The sequence below is a fragment of the Mus pahari genome, chromosome 8 (assembly GCF_900095145.1).
Source record: "Mus pahari chromosome 8, PAHARI_EIJ_v1.1, whole genome shotgun sequence".
NCBI lineage: Eukaryota > Metazoa > Chordata > Mammalia > Rodentia > Muridae > Mus > Mus pahari.
This window is the reverse complement of record NC_034597.1, coordinates 53564731-53583915: the sequence shown is the minus strand read 5'-3', so window position 1 is coordinate 53583915 and position 19185 is coordinate 53564731. Positions and strand designations below refer to the sequence as shown.

At 45.3% G+C, this 19185-nt stretch overlaps 1 protein-coding gene across 2 annotated transcripts in view; it reads right to left on the bottom strand.

Moving 5' to 3' along the window:
• Fam124a (family with sequence similarity 124 member A) overlaps window positions 1-17806 on the bottom strand; it is a 57872-nt gene extending 40066 nt beyond the window's left edge. The window contains exons 1-3 of one of the 2 annotated variants that reach the window (XM_029541988.1): window positions 17706-17806; window positions 9477-9512; window positions 9115-9116 (exon numbers count right to left, since the gene is read on the bottom strand). In XM_029541988.1, the coding sequence (XP_029397848.1) occupies window positions 9115-9116; window positions 9477-9512; window positions 17706-17767 (100 nt within the window). In that variant the 5' untranslated portion in view covers window positions 17768-17806. The remainder of the gene's footprint in view (window positions 1-9114; window positions 9117-9476; window positions 9513-17705) is intronic. The other variant, XM_021203993.2, reaches the window with a different exon arrangement.
• Window positions 17807-19185: the final 1379 nt, after the last annotated feature.

Below are 19185 nucleotides of genomic sequence, written 5' to 3'. Positions count from 1 at the left end.
TGGTGCCCTGTGCGACAGCTGAAGACTGGATGGTGTCCCGTGGGACAGCTGAAGACTGGGTGGTGTCCCGTGTGACAGCTGAAAACTGACTTCTGCCCCCAACAAAGCCATTGAGGCCACGGGAGCCTCGGACACTGTCTAGGTAGTGGGAAAGTCTCTGTCATCTTCACTGATGTGTAGGCCATTTAGATTATACCTCCTGCTATAACTTATCTTCCTCAGATCTCTGGTGATGGTGCCTGACTAACTGTAGCTTTAACAACAGTAGTGCCCCAGTATCAGCAGGAAGTAGTCATAAAAAAGATTAAATTACCTTTATCATTTATTATCAACAAAAAGGCTGGGATGTTAGGTCTCAAACTCAAGACAAATAGCTGAAGTTCCTTTTGATCATATCTCCCAGCATCCCTCAGTCCCTGTTTTAGGGTCCTCTTGGGGGTATACCCTCCAGTCCAGGGAGCTGGGCTGTCCTTCCCTGAGCTGCTCTTCCCTGTATATTCTAGCCATTTTAGCTATGCTGGTCCTTTTTACCCCTTTGGTCTCTTGGTCTCCTTGCTCTCCCCTTTCCCTTTTTCCCTCTCCTCACATGGCCTGGGTCAAGGTCATGTTCACTCTGGACTCTTCCAGGTGTCTCTGCCTATGCCCCTGATTGTATTCTCCCTTTTATATACAATTAACCTCCTCACCCACCTTACCTGGAAGCAGTTATGTTTTTATTTATTTATTTATTTATTTATTTATTTATTTATTTATTTATTTCATTTAGGGTTCCTTCCTTCAGCCCTGACATTGGAGTGAACACTACAGACCCACACATGTTTATTTCCTCAGATTTTCATTCTGAGAATTCTGGATCAAAGAAAGCAAAAAGATCAGGCTGTCCTTTCTTCTCCCTACACATGTATACAGCAGGAATTGAACCCACTGATCACATAGGGGGACCATACCCAGTCCTCATGATGGAGACTACAACAGAATCTTTAGGACAATGACACAGTTGTCATCCTGTCCCTACTCTGCCCTTTGAGTATGATTATCATCATGGTTATGGGAGATGTGATTTTAACAATCTACTTGGAAGAGCATATTGCACCATGGTGACACTTGTGTTTTCCATGGCAGACTTTAGACTTAATTTTAGAAAGTGTTTTCAGAAAGTGCACTCCTTTTCAGTGACTTCCCAAGGGGCCTTCTGCATGTGGGTGGGGCAAGATTTATGTTCCTGGTTAGGAGCACCGTCAGACAGGCGAGGTGCTGAGCTGAAGCAGGCCAGCTGTGACTCCCCAGTATTCTTTACTATCAGGAAAGGGCTGCTGAACCCTGGGGACTAGAAAGGAACACTTGTCAAAGAGCTGGCTCAAGGTGCAAAAAAATGACCAGGCAATGTCTTTGGGGAAACTTTCAAAGCAAAGACTGGGGCTGGAAACGGAGCTCCACAGTTTTCTGGTTGTGGGAACTATGGACACGATAGTGCTCAAGAGATTAGAGTTTCCCAGTCTTTTACTGCAGGGAGAGAAAGGCTGAAACCTAGTGCTAGAGGAGGAACTGGGTCCCCAGGGAGAAAGCCTGAACAGTTCCTAGAAGGATTATAGGAGAGACTGGAGCCAAGACAGTGATGGGCAGAGCCACACGTTGACCCAACGGCTAGGTTATGTTTGCTTCTGGCCTGTTTTAACTCACGGACTTGGGTTTCCTCATTCCACTGTGGTGGCCACAGTGGAAAACAAGCAAGCAAGCAAGCAAGCAAGCAAACAAACAAACAAACCCTTCTCTCTGCTTTTCATTGTTACCTGTGTCCTTTAATTGGAGAATTGAGGATGGGTGGCTAAGCTTGGCTTGTTTGGGCTACCAAATTTCAACCCTAAAATCTCTGGTAACACTTTGGCCTTCCTCTTCTCTCTCTCTCTCTCTCTCTCTCTCTCTCTCTCTCTCTCTCTCACTTTTTTTTTTTTAAATTGAGACTAAGGATGTTGTAGTGGCAGTAGCCATATTGTAAGTCTCAGGAAACCTTAAGGATGGAGCCTGGTGCCGCAGAATGACTCCCCAGATCCGCACTGCCTCCTCTGCTGCATTCATTTTAATGCTGGAGGAGAATAATACATCTCTACTTGCTTAATGGTTATTTTTCTTCTACTTCCTGATAGAAACACACACTGGGGAGGGGGGGGAGCTCTCCTGAGTGAGGAGCAAACACCATAAGTTCAGGTGAAGGAAGAACAGTGACTTAATATTGATCTAAGACCCTCAACCCCAGATGGCAAGATGAAGGAGAGGGAAACACCCAAACCAAATGGCCGCGCTCACTGCCTGGAGAGGTGCTTCCCTGTGACCCAGAGGACTGCAATGAGAGAACAAAGCCAGCAGTGGCTGTAGGCAGGGAGTTTAGAGAAACTCTTCTTGAGGAACTATAGTAGTGTCTGGGTTAAAGAGGAATGAAAACGGCAGTCTGGAGAGCAGTTTGGAGGCTTAGCTGTGCACCAGCCAGCGGGAAACTGTTCTCATGATTATAATGGCTTTAATAACTGGGCATGGGGGCGATGCTTTAGTTTCAGTTGGCTACAATGATCAGAAATTGCTCATGGCAGCCATCCTTAATAACCGAGTAAAGTTTGACACTAAATTACAATTCTAGAGGCTCAGCTTTTTTCATAGTCCCTACTGTGGAGGAGAACCAAGCTAGAACATAATGAGCCAATTAAGTGTCTCTCCATTTGGGAATTACTTAGAGTTGAAAGCTTAACAGGATCAGGAGAGAGGGCAGAGCAATTGAGTATTTATCAAATCAAAAAGTCAAGGCTTTTATCGTGAGACAATTGTTTTGGGTAATTTTAAAGCAAATGTTCAATCAATATGAAGAGCTTTGATGTAATGTTTTTAATCACTAGAAATCCTGTCTAGACACGAGGCATCACTCCTCACGCTCATATTTACTTATATTTTTTATAATGAGTATAAGCACCTTTCAATGTTCAGAGTTTACTCTGAGTATAAAACATATTTCTGTTCATTGTTACCATACTTAACGATCATTTATAAGCCAGGAGTTCCAAAAATAGAAAGATGGATTAATAGAAATGTTTACATCCAGGGTGGGAGACATATCTCAGTGAGAGTGTTTGCTTAGCTGGGCCCAGACTCAGTATAATCTCTAGTATCTCTAAGTGTCTAGTCCTTTCAGCTAGATTTGAAGTGGAGAGATAAGAGCTAGCTTGTCTAATTACAGCCTCGGTTGGTGTTGGTATTGCTGTAACACACTTCCCAGGAGTTTCCAGAACTGGGTGTCCTCTTTAAGTTGGGAGGGGAGATTTGCCTGCAGAGACAGAAGTGTGAGTGAGAGAAGTCCTGAGAGGAGTGAGCTGAACATGGAGGCAGCACAAGCTCTTAGCCCTCCTCACACAGCAGGGATTGGAGCGCTCAGTGTCAAGGAACGAGTGAACATCCTGAAGAGGCTGTTCCTAGAAGGCCTACAGGATGCTGATAAAGCTTGGGCACATCTATCCCCATATCTAACCCTAACCCTAACCCTAACCCTAACCCTAACCCTAACCCTAACCCTAACCCTGGCTGGGCTTCCACGGGGAGAGGAGTCACATTTCTAAGGGGCTGGGAAGAGCCTCCCGCTCAGAGTTAGAGTCTCCCACATTACGATCTTTGGAAAGAGACTTCCTGGGAGATTCCTACTCATTATCAAAGCATGCACCACAAAGATGCTCTCTGTGGTACTGCGCTCCAGAGGACTGCTAAGACAATCTCGATTCCTCAATGGAAACTTCCACATCTGGAAGAACCTGGAGGAAGAGACGCCAAGTTCTACAGACCATGCCTGTCAATCTAGACTCCTGCAACCAGAAAGCTATCTGTCATAGATGAAGCGGAAAGAAAAACTCTCCATGATGCAAATAAGCTAATATGATTCCTACACGCCGAACTAGTATTAGAGAAAATAATGGAAGCAATGCTTTGGACTGAAGAGAGGACTGGGCAAGAAGACGAATTGAACTGGCCAAGAGACTGCCAGGAAGACGAATGAAGCTATAATCATAACCTACAAAGGGCAGCTAAGACCACAAACAGCAAAACAACCTCTCAAGTCCAAACCCAATAAAACAACTGCAACCAAGATACAATTTTTAGTAATAGTTAAATATTAATGGCCTTAACTCTCTAATCAAAAGATACAGGCTAACTAAATTGATGAGGAAACAAACCCCACTTTTCTCTTGCCTATAAGAAACTCACCCTAGCTTTCAAGACAGGCAACACCTTCAGCTGAGAAACTGGAAAAAAAAAGTATTGCAAACAAACAGGAGCAGGAAGCAAGCAGGTTTTGCCATCCAAAAATCTGACAAAGTAGATTTCAAACCAATACTAATCAGAAGAGATAAGAAGGGACACTTCATTCTACCCAAGCAAACAGTTAACCAAGAAAACGTTTCTGTGCTAAACACATAGACACAGGCTAACTAAAATGATTCATAATAATTTCCTATAAGGGAAATTTAGAGCTCTAAGCCCTGACAGTGAAAAAAGAAATCAGGAAAAGCACAAACAAATGACTTATTGATGCAATCCAAGGATTTGGAAAAACAAGAGCAAACCAAGCCCAAATCCACTGGATGGAAGAAATAATAAAAACAAGAACAGAAGTTAACGACACAGAAGCGAACAGCACAAAGAAGGAATACATCTAGGATCGGCTTCTCTGAGGAGATAACCAAGATCCATAGACCCTTGGTCTAACTAACCAATAGAGCAAGAGGACCCAAGTTAACAGAACCAGAAATGACATGGAAACGTTACAACGGACACCATAGGAATTCAGAATTGTATAAGGGAATGCTTTAAAAGCTGTGCTCCATTAAGCTGGAAAACCTAAAGGAAATGGGTGTTTTTTCTAGATTTATCTAAACCACCAAAGTCAAATTAAGATGAGGTCAACTACCGAAGTAGGTCAACAACAAATAAAGAGATTGAAACACCCAAGAAAATCACAGGCTTAGATGCACTTATAGCAGAAAGTAAAGGAAGCAGAAGGAATGCCTGTAAACTCTTTCCCTAAATCCCGCAGTCTTCTAATGCCAAGATCAGTAAAGACACAGAAAAGAGAAAACCATAGGCCAACAATATAGATGAAAAATCTATAGTAAAATATCTGAAAACTGAATACAGGTGTAGGTTAAAAAGATCATTCACAGGCCGGGCGTGAATCCCAGCACTCGGGAGGCAGAGGCAGGTGGATTTCTGAGTTCGAGGTCAGCCTGGTCTACAAAGTGGGTTCCAGGACAGCCAGGGCTACACAGAAAAACCCTGTCTTGATAAATAAAACAAAACAAACAAAACAAAAAGATCATTCACCATGGTCAGGTTGGCTTTATCCCAAGGATGCAGGAATTGCTCAACTTAAGTCCCTAAAATAATAAATAATGTAAGTGGGCTTAAAGACAAAAATTGAATGATCATCTTAATAGATACAGAAAAGATACTTGACAAAATCCAACATGCCTTGCCTAGGCAGTAGTAGGACTGGAGGAGACATTTCTAACACAATAAAGCTATATATGGAAACCTATAGCCAACATTATACTACATGGGAAAAACTCAAAGAAATCCATTTAAAATCAGGAATGAGACAGGGCTGTCTCCTTCTAAATACAGTGCTCAAAGTTCGAGTTAGAGCAATAAGACAAGAGCAGAAAAGTCAAACTGCCCCTATCTGCAGACTGATCTCAGGGATTCCATCAAAAACGTCTAGAAACGACCAACAATTCAGCCAGACGGCAAAGTATGAAATCAACTTACAATAATCAGTAGTAGCTTTTCTATACACCATCAACAAACACACTCAGAAAGAGGTCATTCATGGACAGATTCCCATAATAGTATCTTTAAATATATATATACATATATATACATATATAAATATTATATACATATTTAAATATATATAACCAGGAATAAACCTAACCAAGGAAATAAAGAACTGGACAATGAAAACTTTACCTACCTCTGAGACAGAGACTGAGAAAGACATTAGAAAATGGTAAGATATCTCTTGATCATGGATTGGTAGAATTAAAATGGTGATAATGACAATTCTAATAAAAGTGATTTACAGATTCACTCCAATCCTAATCAAAACCCATGTGATGACGTTTGCAGAAATAGAGAAGGGCACCCTAAAATTTGTATGGAAGAACAGCAGCAACAAAATACCCCCAAAGCTGGTGGCGCATGCCTTTAATCCCAGCACTCAGGAAGAAGAGGCAGGCAGATTTCTGAGTTCGAGGCCAGCCTGGTCTACAGAGTGAGTTTCAGGACAGCCAGGACTATACAGAGAAACCCTGTCTCAAAAAGCAAAACAAACAAACAAACAAAAAATACCTCCAAAGCAACCCTAAGCAATATGAACAATGCTGGAGGAATAACTGTCCGAGATTTCAAGCTATGTTACAGAGCCATAGCAATAAAACAATATGGCATTTCCATAAAATAGACATATGGACCAATAGAGCAAATTAGGAGACACAAATATAAATAAAACTGTCTGGCGGTTGACAAGCATGCCAAAAATATACACTGAAGAGGAGGTAGCATGTTCAATAAATGTTACTGGGCAAGCTGGATATGCATCTGTAAAAGAAACAAATAGATAAGACCTGTGCCTACCACCTCGCACAAGAATTAACTCCAGATATAGCAACACACACACACTCACACACACACACACACACACTCACACACACACACTCACACACATTCACACTCACACATAGACACACTCACACACACACCCACACGCACACACACACACACACACTCACACACTCACACACACACTCACACACACACACACACACTCCCTTAACATGAAACCTGAAACTCTGAGTTGCTAGAAGAAAACAGTCTGTACCTGCAAGGTGCAGATGCAGAAAAGACTTTCTAAACAGACCTCCCATTAGCTCAGGCGTCTGAAGCTGCTAAATGGAACTTCATAAAACCAAAAAGCTTCTGCACCTCCGAGGAAAACATCAGTCGCGTGGGGAGGCAGCCACAGTATGGGAGAGGTTCCTAACAGCCACAGTTCTGACAGAAGATTAACATCCGGAATCTATACAGAACTCCAAACAAAGACCCATGGAAACAAATGATTCAGTTTAAAAACGGGTTTTGGATCCAAATGGGAGTCTCAAAAGATGAAATAAAAGCGAGGAAGGAACATTTCAAAAGAGTATTTATTCATTATCCTTAGCAATTAGGGAACTGCGAATGAGAACCACTGAGACTTCATCTCACCCCAGTCAGAATGCCAAAGAGCAACAACTGACAGCAAATGCTGGTGAGGATCTGGGGGAAGGGTCCCCACATCCACTGTTGGTGGGATGGAAAACTGGTGTAACCACTATGGAAATCAGTGTGGAGAACTCTCAAAAAGCTAAAACCAAGTCCACCAGAAGACCCAGCTCCATCACTCCTCAGCCAAAGGACATGACATCCGATGCGACAGATACTTGCTCAGCCATTTCATTGCTGCCTTTATTCACAATAGCTATGTCATGGAAATAACCTAAATGTCCTCCAACTGATGAACAGACAGTGAAAACACGGTACCTATACATAACGAAATACTACTTAGATGGTAAAAAAATGAATTCCTAAAATTCGCAGGTACATAAATGGTTCCAGAAAATATTATATTTTGTGAGATAACCCAGACTCAGATAGACAAATGCCATGTCTTCTCTCTTATCTGCAGTTCCTGGCTCCAAATATTCAAATGTGAGCAATATCATATGGAGAACTGCAGAAATCAGGAAAGGAAAAGAACCATGGTGTGTGTGTGTGTGTGTGTGTGTGTGTGTGTGTGTGTGTGTGTGTGAAAGGGCTCTAGATAGGGGTAGCAAGCTACAGGTGGTATGGAGGGGAAATGGGAAAATGAGGAGGGAATTGTCTATAACTGAGGAGTGACAATACAGTGAGACGGGGGAAGGAGGGGTAAATAACATCATGGATGTTTGACAAGGGGCATAGGGAATTATTATTTTACATTTACCTAAAGTTACATATGAAACATACAAGTATATGTGCACACATAAATATAAATACATACATATATACACAATACACACACACACACACACACACACACACAGAGAGAGAGAGAGAGAGAGAGAGAGAGAGAGAGAGAGAGAGAGAGAGAGAGAGAGGGATTTAATGAAGTTGACCACTTTGGGCTGGCTCCAACACTCCATCCAGAGTCATAGACTATCTAACCAAAACCTAGTATCAGGCAGAAGAAACTTCCCATTGAGTTATTGGCAGGGGAGTTCAAGGCTCTTTTCAAACAATATATGCTATTGCTATTGCCTCTGGTTGCCTTCCAGAGGCTGATGGGAAGTCCTTATTGCTGAAGACACCACACATAGTGGATATAAGACCCAGAGGATTTGAGATGGAATTGACCTGAACATTTCTTCCCCGTGAACTAGCTTTCATAGTTCTAGAAGGTGGAGGGACACAAGCGGCCAACTGCTCTACCCAGCCGTGACACCTATGAGCCACAGCAATTCCAGCATGACAAGATATCCCTACAGGCGGGACAGTGGCACTTTATCAACAGTAACCAACAGCTGTCTAGTTGAACTCAAGGCCCACTGAACAGGAGGAAAATCATGTCTGGTACTATACAATGTAGTGACTAGTCAGATTATGCATCTCAGAGGAGAACCTTCAATTGCCACTTTCCGAAACCAGCACAATTCCTAACTATATTCTAAACATTCACTTTTATACCCACAGTTAAGTGTAGATCTTACCCCAACCAAAGAAGGTTCTTTTTTGCAGCAGGAGAGCATTACAGAAAGCACAACTAGTCAAAATGCAGAGAACAATGGACTGTGGGGGGGGGGGTCCCAGCCCCTGCGGATACATCTACTATACAGTGCCTGCATCTAAGGACCAGGGAACATCATGGAAGAGAGGCAGAGAGAGTGTAAAAGTCAGACCAGGCAGTATGAGTGGAACTCTGCCTTCTGGTTATGACAGGGAAGCTACACCCATGAAATCTCAACAGCGTGGCAGGTTCTCAAGATAGGAACAATCCCAATGACAGTTGACATCTCAACATAGATAGGGGAAATCTAATGGGATCCCCATCCCTAGCCGAGGGTCTACACACAGTTAACAACTTCTGAGAGATGGAGAATCAGCCTTCTCCAGGGGTGAACTACCTGAATGGTTATCCAGCACTAAGTGGTCAGAAACATATGCATGCAGCAACGCATGGACTGACCAGGCTCTGTATCGATTGTTTGAATGTATATGTAACAACAATGGGTAAAGAAGAGGAGGTTCTGAATTTGGAAGGGAGTTGGGGGTACATGAGAGGGGTGGGGAGGAGGGGAGCAAGCACGAAAGTGATGTAATTATACTTCAATTAAACATTTAGACGACAACCTTGAAGGACATTCAAAGAATACTTACTGCTGGTGGAGGACAGGTGGCTGTAGTCGGACCTGAAACAGAAGATGTAAGTAGAATTAGACATCATTTTCCCTTATCCAAATGAACCACCTGCACTAAAAGCTTCCTTAGTGGTGACTGGGTAGTAGCCTTTGCCTGCTAAAGCTGTCACGGGTGAAAAACAGTGCTGAGGCTTCTTTTGTGCAAATCAACACTATGTTTGAATTTTAGGAACAAAACTGGGGCCTTCACATGGGCTCCACGAGTCATTCTATGTGGATCTCAGGCCCTCTGAATTTGCTGTAAAGTTTTTGAATATTTTTCTGGTGAGAAAACCTCCAAGTTTTCAACAGATTCACAACTCCCCAAAAGGTTACACTCCCGTCAAGGGACACTTTCCCAATGTTCACTCAGCCCCGCTGGGTCCTTCCTTGCTGACATGATGGGGAGGGCCCCCGAGGAAGGAGGCTAGAACTTGGCCTGGGAATAGGAAGGCACCCACAGGACAGCAGGGACGCTCAGCACAGGGCACCTCAGTTGATTCCATTCCTAGGCCTGCTGGGTAGGAGAGCCACAGGATGTGGCCTGCGATGGGGAAGGAGAGTTGAGAAGTGATCGATCTGTGTGAGTTTTATGTGGCGCACTCCGTGGCTGGCAGTCAGTCACTATGAGGTAGAATCCTGCCAAGGACCCGCCCTGCCTCGTCAGCCACGTTCCTGCCCCAAGGGCAGGGCTGTGAAGACTTTCCTTTTTGGCAAAGAATTTGGTTTAGAAGCTGTTTCTGGCCTTGCACCCCAAAGTCATTCTCAGGAGGAAATTAATCTAGGGATGGAGGGATTCACAGTGCCTGGGAGTTAGGGGATGTAGCTATGCAAATAAACCGCTACATCAAGTTTAACTTTATAGGTACATATTCCCTTTTTTTTTCACCTCAGTCCCCAGTTGCCTTGTTTGATCATCCAGTTTCACCCTATTTACCACATTTAAAAATTGCACATAAGACTTTTTTGAAAGATTACCTTTTTATGTGTTAAAATTACTACAGTGCCCAAACTAGATGATGCCCCGGTTTATTGGTAAGAAATGAAATGGAAGGAGAAGGGCATGGGCTTTCTTTTCTAGACAAAACATTTCAGTAGTCAAAATCATTGGTCTTTCAAGTGGGATAGAATAAGAACTGCTAAAGAGATTTATGGATCTCTTTATAAGCTGCACTCGAATGTGCCTAATTCTATTTTATTATCTGTCGTATCAGTTTTGGTGACAAAATACCTGATACAAATGACTTAAGGAGCAAGGGTCTGAGGGGGGAGGAAGAGCAAAGATTGTGCACAAACAGGAAGTGGAGAGAGGTGGAAGCTGGTGTGCAATACTTCCTCCTGGTTCTGTTTTCATGCAGCCCAGGACCTCAGCCTGTGGGAGGGTGCCACCCACATGCAGGAGAGGTCTTCCCTGCTCAACTGAACCTCTCTGGTAGCATCTTCGTGGCATGTTCGGGGCTGTGTCTCCTAGGTGATTCTAAATCCCGCTGGTTGGTTACTTTCCACCTGGGAAGGGAAAGGGGTACTATCTGTAAGGACGCCCGGAAGTGAGGAAGGACAAGGGTTTGGGCCCACTGGGCTGAGTGGATGGGAAATGAGCAAGCTAGAAAGACGGATGGGTTGGGCGAGGGCACAGTGCCACCTTGGCTGAGGGAAACGAAAGCAGCCAGGGTTGGTGACATCCTGAAACTCAGGATTTCTGCACCCGGCATTGGCACCTCAAACTCTTTCTGATGCCAGACAGAGCAGAAACAACGCATTAGGCTGGCACTGAGAAAGCTAATTATATAAGTACAGAGAATGCCCAGCAAGCATTCGATGAGCAAGGCTCATCACCAAGGCTCTTCCATTACCACACCATGATCATCTTAGGATGGCCAGACATTCCGGAAATTGCGTGACTATCCAAATCTGACATGGGAGTGTATGACTCTGCCTACTACAGCAAAAAGGTGCCAGTCTTCTCAGCTAGGGCTCACCAAAGATGGGATTCACACAGGCAGGCGTTGTAAAGATCTGCATGCAGATGGATATGAATGTAGAATGAGTATTACATCAAAGCCACAGTTAACAACCCTGAAGTGCCTTGGTAGTATTTTAGGATAAGCACTAGCATAAAGGACGTCCCTGTACAGGGTCCCCCTAAATCTCTCATGGCAATGATGGGGTCAGGCTTGCCGACTGGACGCGGCCTCTGGCAGATTTGTGAACTCCATTTCTTTCATGCAGCGGCCAATCTGCACAGCTCCACTCTGATCCTGTCTGACTTTCAATGGCGTCCATGCTCATTAGTTAAAACACGAACGAACCCCTTTCTCCGTGAAGGGTGACCTGTGCCCAGCTCTGCAGAGCTTTTCCCATTCAAACCAATCAGACAGAAGAGGCATCTAAAATTTCACCTTGCTCTGCAGCCTCTGGCTCTGAGTTTCTGTGATTTGCATAGTTGCCATAACGACAGGATGACAGCTCTGAAGTGCTGCTCTTTTCTTGGTAAACCATCTGAGTGCCTTGTTTGGCAGCCCCCCCCCCCGTGGTTCCCACTTTCGATGAAGTGATGCCCCTAAATTCACTCAGCCCTTCTCTTTGGAAATTGCTGCACGATTGTTCTTGGTCGTTCGTGTTTGCAGAGTACAGTGCGATGAGATATTTATGAATAAAGCTTTGCATTTCCTTTCTTGTCCTCAGAGAAATTACCATGATTGGGAATACAGACTGAGTCAAGGTATTTCCAACCTGTAGCTCATACTCTAAATAAGTTTATTTAATGGCACTGCCAGGGAAAGACAATCTATAAAGTTTAAGACAACTGTATGAAGAAATAGAATAAGATAATTTCAGAAAGCAGTCAGATACTTTTCTAGACTGCTTGAAGGACTTTGTGCTCCCCAGACTTATTTAGTGGGTGGGGACAACTTGAGATTTTTGTTTATTGGTCTCCTAGCACAAAGTGGTCCCCTGCTAGCTCTGCATTTGACATGCAAGCCTTCCAGAATGAAGCATTAGAGGTGAATTAAGATTAAGAGGTTAATCTTAAGATGTAACATTCTTGAACATATACTGTAGATGGCATATATTAATACAAGGATTATTCTCTCATACCTGGTATATATTCCAAATATTGTTTTATTAATATTTGTGCTAATAAAAAGTTAGTTATGATCCAGGCTGTATGTTAAATGCATGCATTTGGGATTATGGGGGAAGACATTCTGTAATTAAGATGGTTCACCTCTGCTGGAGGTCCACTAGATAATTTGCCCATAAATTCATTTTGTTAAAAAAAATGAGTATCTTTCTAATTCTCTTTTCCAGAAAACTATGGCCTAACAACTGACCTTGACCTTTCTGTAAAACTGACCTTCCTGTTGATGCACATGCATGGCTCCCTCTGTTGATGCACATGCCTGGCTCCCTGTATCATGAACATCTATACTTACTCTCAGAGCACTAAACTGAATGCCATGGTAATGGAGCTAACTGGCCTTGGACACAAACGATGTGCTCCTGTGTGTAGTATATCGACATACTACAAGGGCATTTTGCATTCCCTATAAGAGTTCCTTTTTAAAAATGCTGACCCATTTAAAAATGTTATTGTACCCATTCTCTCCCATGTACCTGTCTCACTCCTCAGTTCTTGCCTCTTTTCATAGGCTGCGGGGGACATTGGTTGCAGTTCCCTAAAAGGGAACTACATGAGCCTAAAGATCAGTGATACCTGACACAGAGGTGGAAGTGCCAGTGCCAGACCAAACTACTGAAGGAATATACTAGACATGACAGGGTAGAGGCTATGTCTTAAAGACTCACTAAATACAGTCATTGCAGGAACTGGCTTTTATTTGTATTTTCAAGGAACTGTGTGTCCCTCTGTGAAGAAATTCTGTGTCATAAGCTACTTTGCCAATGTTAGCAATAGCTTGCTAGTTTCTCCTAACAGCAGACAGAAGCACAGGCTCATTTTCCAGTGCTGCTTCCAAAGGACATCTATTGTCACAGAATACTAGTCTGCCCTTTAGTCTTGGCCCATGTTAGGAAGGTAGGTCTGAAAAGGCAGCATTTCCTCCAAGCAACAAGGACTGCTTACAGATGAAATGGTTCCTTGAGAGTTGACGTTACTAAGTGAGAAGCATGCTGAAGACTTGGGCTGCGGGACGATAGGCCACGAACCCCTTGAGGTGCTGCATCCTATTTGTGGTACAATAGCAATGACAACTCCCAGGTGTGGCTGGATGTTCTGAATAATGCTCAGCTTCCTTAAATGTCTAGAAACGTCTGAGTGTCTACTCTGTTGGATATAAAGAATGCCCTTGGTGTAGGGCACATGCCCATAATCCCAGCACTTGGGAGGCTGAGGCAGGGGTATTTGCAACTGGGGACCTCCTCTGCTACATAGTAAGATTGTCTCAAAACAAAACAAAACGAGAGCCTGTGGTTATGATGTCACCCCTGCTATCCTACAAAACTCTTAATTTTGCCATTGGAGAGTTCTTTGTCATAACGATATGATGAGAAATGAGCTTCAGGGGCTCGGGTTGACTGATGCCAGGCACCAATCCAGAGGCTTTAAACGAGCACACTCATTTAGTCTTTACAAGGACGATTTCAGAGATACTGTTGTCTTCATTGTATGGGGGTGGGGTCCGAAGGCAGAGAGAGGAAGTGATGGGCTCACGGTTTCAGACTTCCTAAGTGGAACCAGGACTCGAACATAAGCAGGCTGACTCTAACTTCCAAAATGACCAGCCCAGCCTGTTCACCGCCAGCAGGACCCAGTGTTTCTCAGAACCATCTCTCTGATCACACAGAAAGAAAATCAACCCAAGCGATATCCCAGAGTCCTTTGCTTTGTGTTCTTCTCTGCACATACACTCTTCTCCCAATCTGTGGGGACTACAAGTAGCCCGGGATTCTGTCTGATCCTAGGTACCCGGGCTGCAGGGAAAAAAGCAGCAAGTCGCCCCTTGCCTCCTCGTGAGCGCCCACTCAGTACTGCCCATCGGACTCATGTCAGAGCTCCATTCTGTGCTCTGTATTTACCCAGAGTGGAGGCCTCATCTGTTCTTTCCCCTGTCCCTCTTCTACCCAAAGCTGGTCCATCTATGTGTGGACTGAAACCCACCTCCTCAGAACGTGAATATCATGTATAGTCATGTCTTCTCCTGCATCTTTATTGTTCCCTTGAAGTAGAATCCTTTCTGTGGACAGGGATGGTTCCATCCGAGCCCTGACTAGGGACTTCACCTCATTTACCCCTTTGGATAATTTTCCAGAAAAATGCCTCAGCATTCATCTTTTCCTTACAGTCTGCTCTCTCTCTCTCTCTCTCTCTCTCTCTCTCTCTCTCTCTCTCTCTCTCTCTCTCTCTCTCTCTCCACCCCTCCACTCCCAAAGCCTCACTTCAGTATCTCCATTTATAAAATGGCACTTCACAGTCCTTATTTTAATGAGAGTCTCAGTTGGTCATTATTGATCTTTGTTTCTCCCAAACTTAACTCTCTCTTGGTCCCAGGACAGCCTGTTTCTTCTTCTTGGGCTCTGTCATCAGTTTCCTTGCCTTTGCTTGACATTTCAATGCAAGGGCTTCTCAAAGCTGAACTGGCTAAGGACTCAGAGAGCCAAGGAAGCATGTGGATGCTTGGAAATACAGCGTACTGTGGGTGCTAGGTAAATGTTCACTGTGACCTTCAACTGAGTTCATCTCTCCCAGGACTTCAAGGGCAGTTCCAAAGAGATTGTCATGTTAGACCTCCACACTGAACTCCAGAGACACCAGTGGCTGACTGCCCATCTTCAGACTGCATCTGCTGACGCTGAAACATCCCACATCCTCTCCCTTAGAAAGGATCATGAGCTAGTTTGAGAGCCTAATTAATGTTTTTCTTCTCATAAAACTTTACCAAGTCAATTATTTTGTGTATGCCTTGAAGTCATTTGTGGACCCCAAATTAAGGACACACATCCTAGTGAATAGGCCACTTGAGCTGGGTTTTGAGAGAGGGAGTAGAATTTCACCTGATAGCTAGGCATGCCAGGCAGAAGGGCAGAGCTGGCAGAAAGGGCACTTTGGCAAAAGTAAGGCATCAGAAAAAACCTGCCAGGGTGGTAAGGTCAGAGAGCAAAGAAACACCTGAGGAGAAGTGGCCAGTATAGAGGAACTAACAACCCAAGGCCACATTCAATTCCTGCTGTTGATAGACAAAAGAGTTGTAAACACTTGGAAGGGAGAGGGACATTACTGAGGAAATCCTGGCATGGGCTGCATGCCTGTAAACCCAACATTTGGGAAGGGAGGCAGGAAGATCAGGGCTGAAGGTTGTCATCGGCTGCTTAGTGATTTCAAGTTCAACCTGGACTGCATGAGACCCGGTTTCCAACAATACAACAACAACAGCAGCAGCAGCAACAACAACAACAACAACAGCAACAAGTAGCAAACATTCAGTGAGTGAGCTTTATGTGCTCCTTATTCAGCTTGGATAGAAGGAAAACAGCAGAAAAAACAAGTCAACTATTAACAGCACTCTTGATAGCTAAATCAAAATTCAAACCACGCAGAGGTCAATGGCAAACGAAAGGTTAATGGACACAAATAGAAGCTTCTGTATAAAATAATATCATCTTACATATTAATTTATGGTTTCTAGTGGTATAATAAGAGTTCTTTGAACAATGTCTTGTTACAGCAACACTCTTTTAATGACAAGCAGGAAATAGAAGTGTGGGTGTCTCCATATTAACTAGCTCACCCCAAGTGTCCTAGTAGCTCTCATACTAGTCTGACTCTTGGGGTGAAGACACCCCTCAAACACAGCGCTACTTCCTCTTCTCCAAGGCAAGGCTCATGGGCAAACATCTGCTTTAGGTGAGCTCTTCACGTTGAAAATTAGTGGGACAGTGACTGCTTCATGGAAGTGATAACAGAGCTGGCAATATTTGCTTTGTTTCTTCTATTCATGGTTCAGCTAACCATGGGGGAGGGGAGGGAAGCCAAAGATGGTCAACTAAGGTTGATATATAATGGCAGTGTGAGTTAGTGAAAGAATCCTTGTCTATCCTACGACTGTGAGGCCTTAGGTTGGAACCCCAGCACCAAAAAAATCAGGAAATAAACTAAGTTGACAACTGTCACACCAACAGAATTGAAGCAAAAGCAACGGTGGCCAGGGGTGGGGCCATCAAATCAAGTTACTCCTCGGTCACAGTTACCATGGATGGGTAACAAGAGAAAGCCCACTGTGTAGGGAAGAATGAAGGTCCAGATTTAGGGTAGGGCTGGTGAAGAAGGCTGCAAGGAGGGGTGGGGTTTCGAGGCAGGAAGAGCTGGGGGACGCTTTCGTGGGTTAGGTCAGAACATAGGTCCATTCTGGAACTGGCTTCCCTCCCTGTTCTCAATTGCCAAATCCTAAAATTAGTTTGCAAACCTCTCCACCTTCCAGGAATTGCGAGGTCTTCTGTAGTCTGGGTAGCCCCTGACCTCTAGCAGGACTTCTCTAGATAGGAAAAGACACACTTTCCTACTGGGGTAGCACTTGTATCCTGGCTGTGGTGCTGACTGTGCACAGGAAAATCCTCTAGATACGGGCTGGGTGGAGACCATTCCGGGACATTCGTTTCTGAAAATGCATTCCGTCTTTTGTCCTACTCAGGAAAACTGCTGTTGGGAGAGGACTAATTAGCCTCCAAAGGTTGGAGCTAATTACTGAGTCCACTGAAGCACACAAGACCCCATCACAGCATCCTGTGGGTACCCCAGGCTGGCGGGGTGGAGAGGCCGCTCAGCAGCACAGGATAAGTGAGATATAAAGTCCTCCTAGCCAGGCTTCAGAGTCTTTTTCGTGTGCCGGCGTCCTACCCTCTCCACCTGCTTTCCTCTTCAGCAGCCTGGAGCTCCAAAGCTATCAGAGTTGCCTGGCTGTTGGGAACAAGTGCAAGCGCATCTCTAGCCGAAGGGGGATACTGGATGAACCTGGCACCGTGGGGCTACAGGGCTGCGAGGAATGACGCTCAACCTCGGGTCCCATCACCTAGCAGTCCCGGGGATGGGGTTCTTCCCTGCCCCTTCCCACCCTGACCCAGACAACCACAGACCATGCCGCTCCCTGGCTCGCAGATACTGCACCCCAACCCCAGGACTGCCTCAGCTGCTCGGACTCCCGAGCGCAAGTACCGAGCTCCCGCCCCGCCCGGCTGGGCTCCGCTCACCCTCCGGTCTCGGCGCCAGAGTCCACGCAGTCCTCTTCCTCACCGCCCGCCTTCGGGTTCATGGCGCGCGTGCCCTCCGCGCTCCCTCGGCCCCGGGACCCTCCGAGAGCCTCGTCCCCGGCCTCGGCAACGACCCGGCCCCGCGAGGTAGCCTCTCGCCGCGCCCTCTCGCGGCCGCGCCCTCCCCGCCCTCCGCTCGGCGTAGCGCGGGCGCGCCGGGTGCCACCAAGCGAGGATCCGAGCGGGTGCACGGGATGCGCGCGTGTGCACGAGCGCGAGCGTGAGTGCGGGAGGTGCCGGGGGACGGACTCTCTCCATGAGAGTGAAGTGCAGTGGGCGTGGAGTGCAGTGGGCGTGGAGTGCAGTGGGCGTGCAGTATTTACCTTGCAACCCGCTTGGTAAACGCCAGCGCTGTGCGTTCTATAGTGACTGGTGCGGGCCCTGTGTGTGGAGTCTAGTAGCAAAGCTGCCCTCCCTGGGCCCACAGTAAAGAGTCCGGAGTCCCCGGGCTTGCCCAGAGATTTTTTTCCAGCCCCAGTCTGCCAGCAGCACTGGGGAAACACCCACCAGCGCAACCAGGGCAGGGTGTGATAGCTCCATTTGGGTACCAGTTAAAACACGTGGGTGTTCCTCAGAACTGCAGCCATTGAATTCATTATCGCCTTGCTCACTGACCCAACTTGCCAGGGAAAGCATTCTTTTGTTATCTGTCTTAAAATAACACGAAGAGTCCTGGATGTGCCTCCATTCAAAGGGTCTGACAGCAAGAGGGCGATGGACATGGGCTTTGTTAAACCCAGCCATCCCTTTGGATGGGTTAATAATTGAAGTAGCAGGAAGTTGTTTTTCTACTCTAGCAGGCTGAGGTGAGGCAACTTGGGGGCAGCAGTGGTGGTGGTGGTGGTGGGGTAAGAACAACTTAGACTTAATTCTGGTGGTGTTGTCTTTAGAAGCCGTGGAAGGCACTTAAGTGTGTGTTGTATTCACTTTTGTAGGGTAGTGCTGAAGACTCGACCTTGAGCATGTTCTGCCAACCAGCTACGACCCCGTCACCTTTTCTTCTCAGACAAGTTATTTAACCTCCTGGAGCCTTCATTTTTTTTCGCATATTGGACTACTGCTATCTTCTCTGTCCCTTGTGAGTTACAAGAGATCACGTCTGTGATTTTCCCTGAACCTCCATTTTGAGTTACACGAGATCATGTCTTTAAAACAGTTTGCATGTAAGTTCTGCTACATGCCAAGTACTGGTTATGGGAGTTGTCAGTGTCCCAGGCAAAGGCTAGCTAGCTGCATGCCCTCTCAACTGACACAGCTGTGTCACTTCTGTGTGACAAACTGTGAAGAACAATCCCACTTCTCTCTCTCTCTCTCTCTCTCTCTCTCTCTCTCTCTCTCTCTCTCTCTCTCTTTCTTTCCTGCTCTCTCTTCCCACTTTACATAATTGTCATTGCTTTCTGACTCTTATTTTAAACACGTT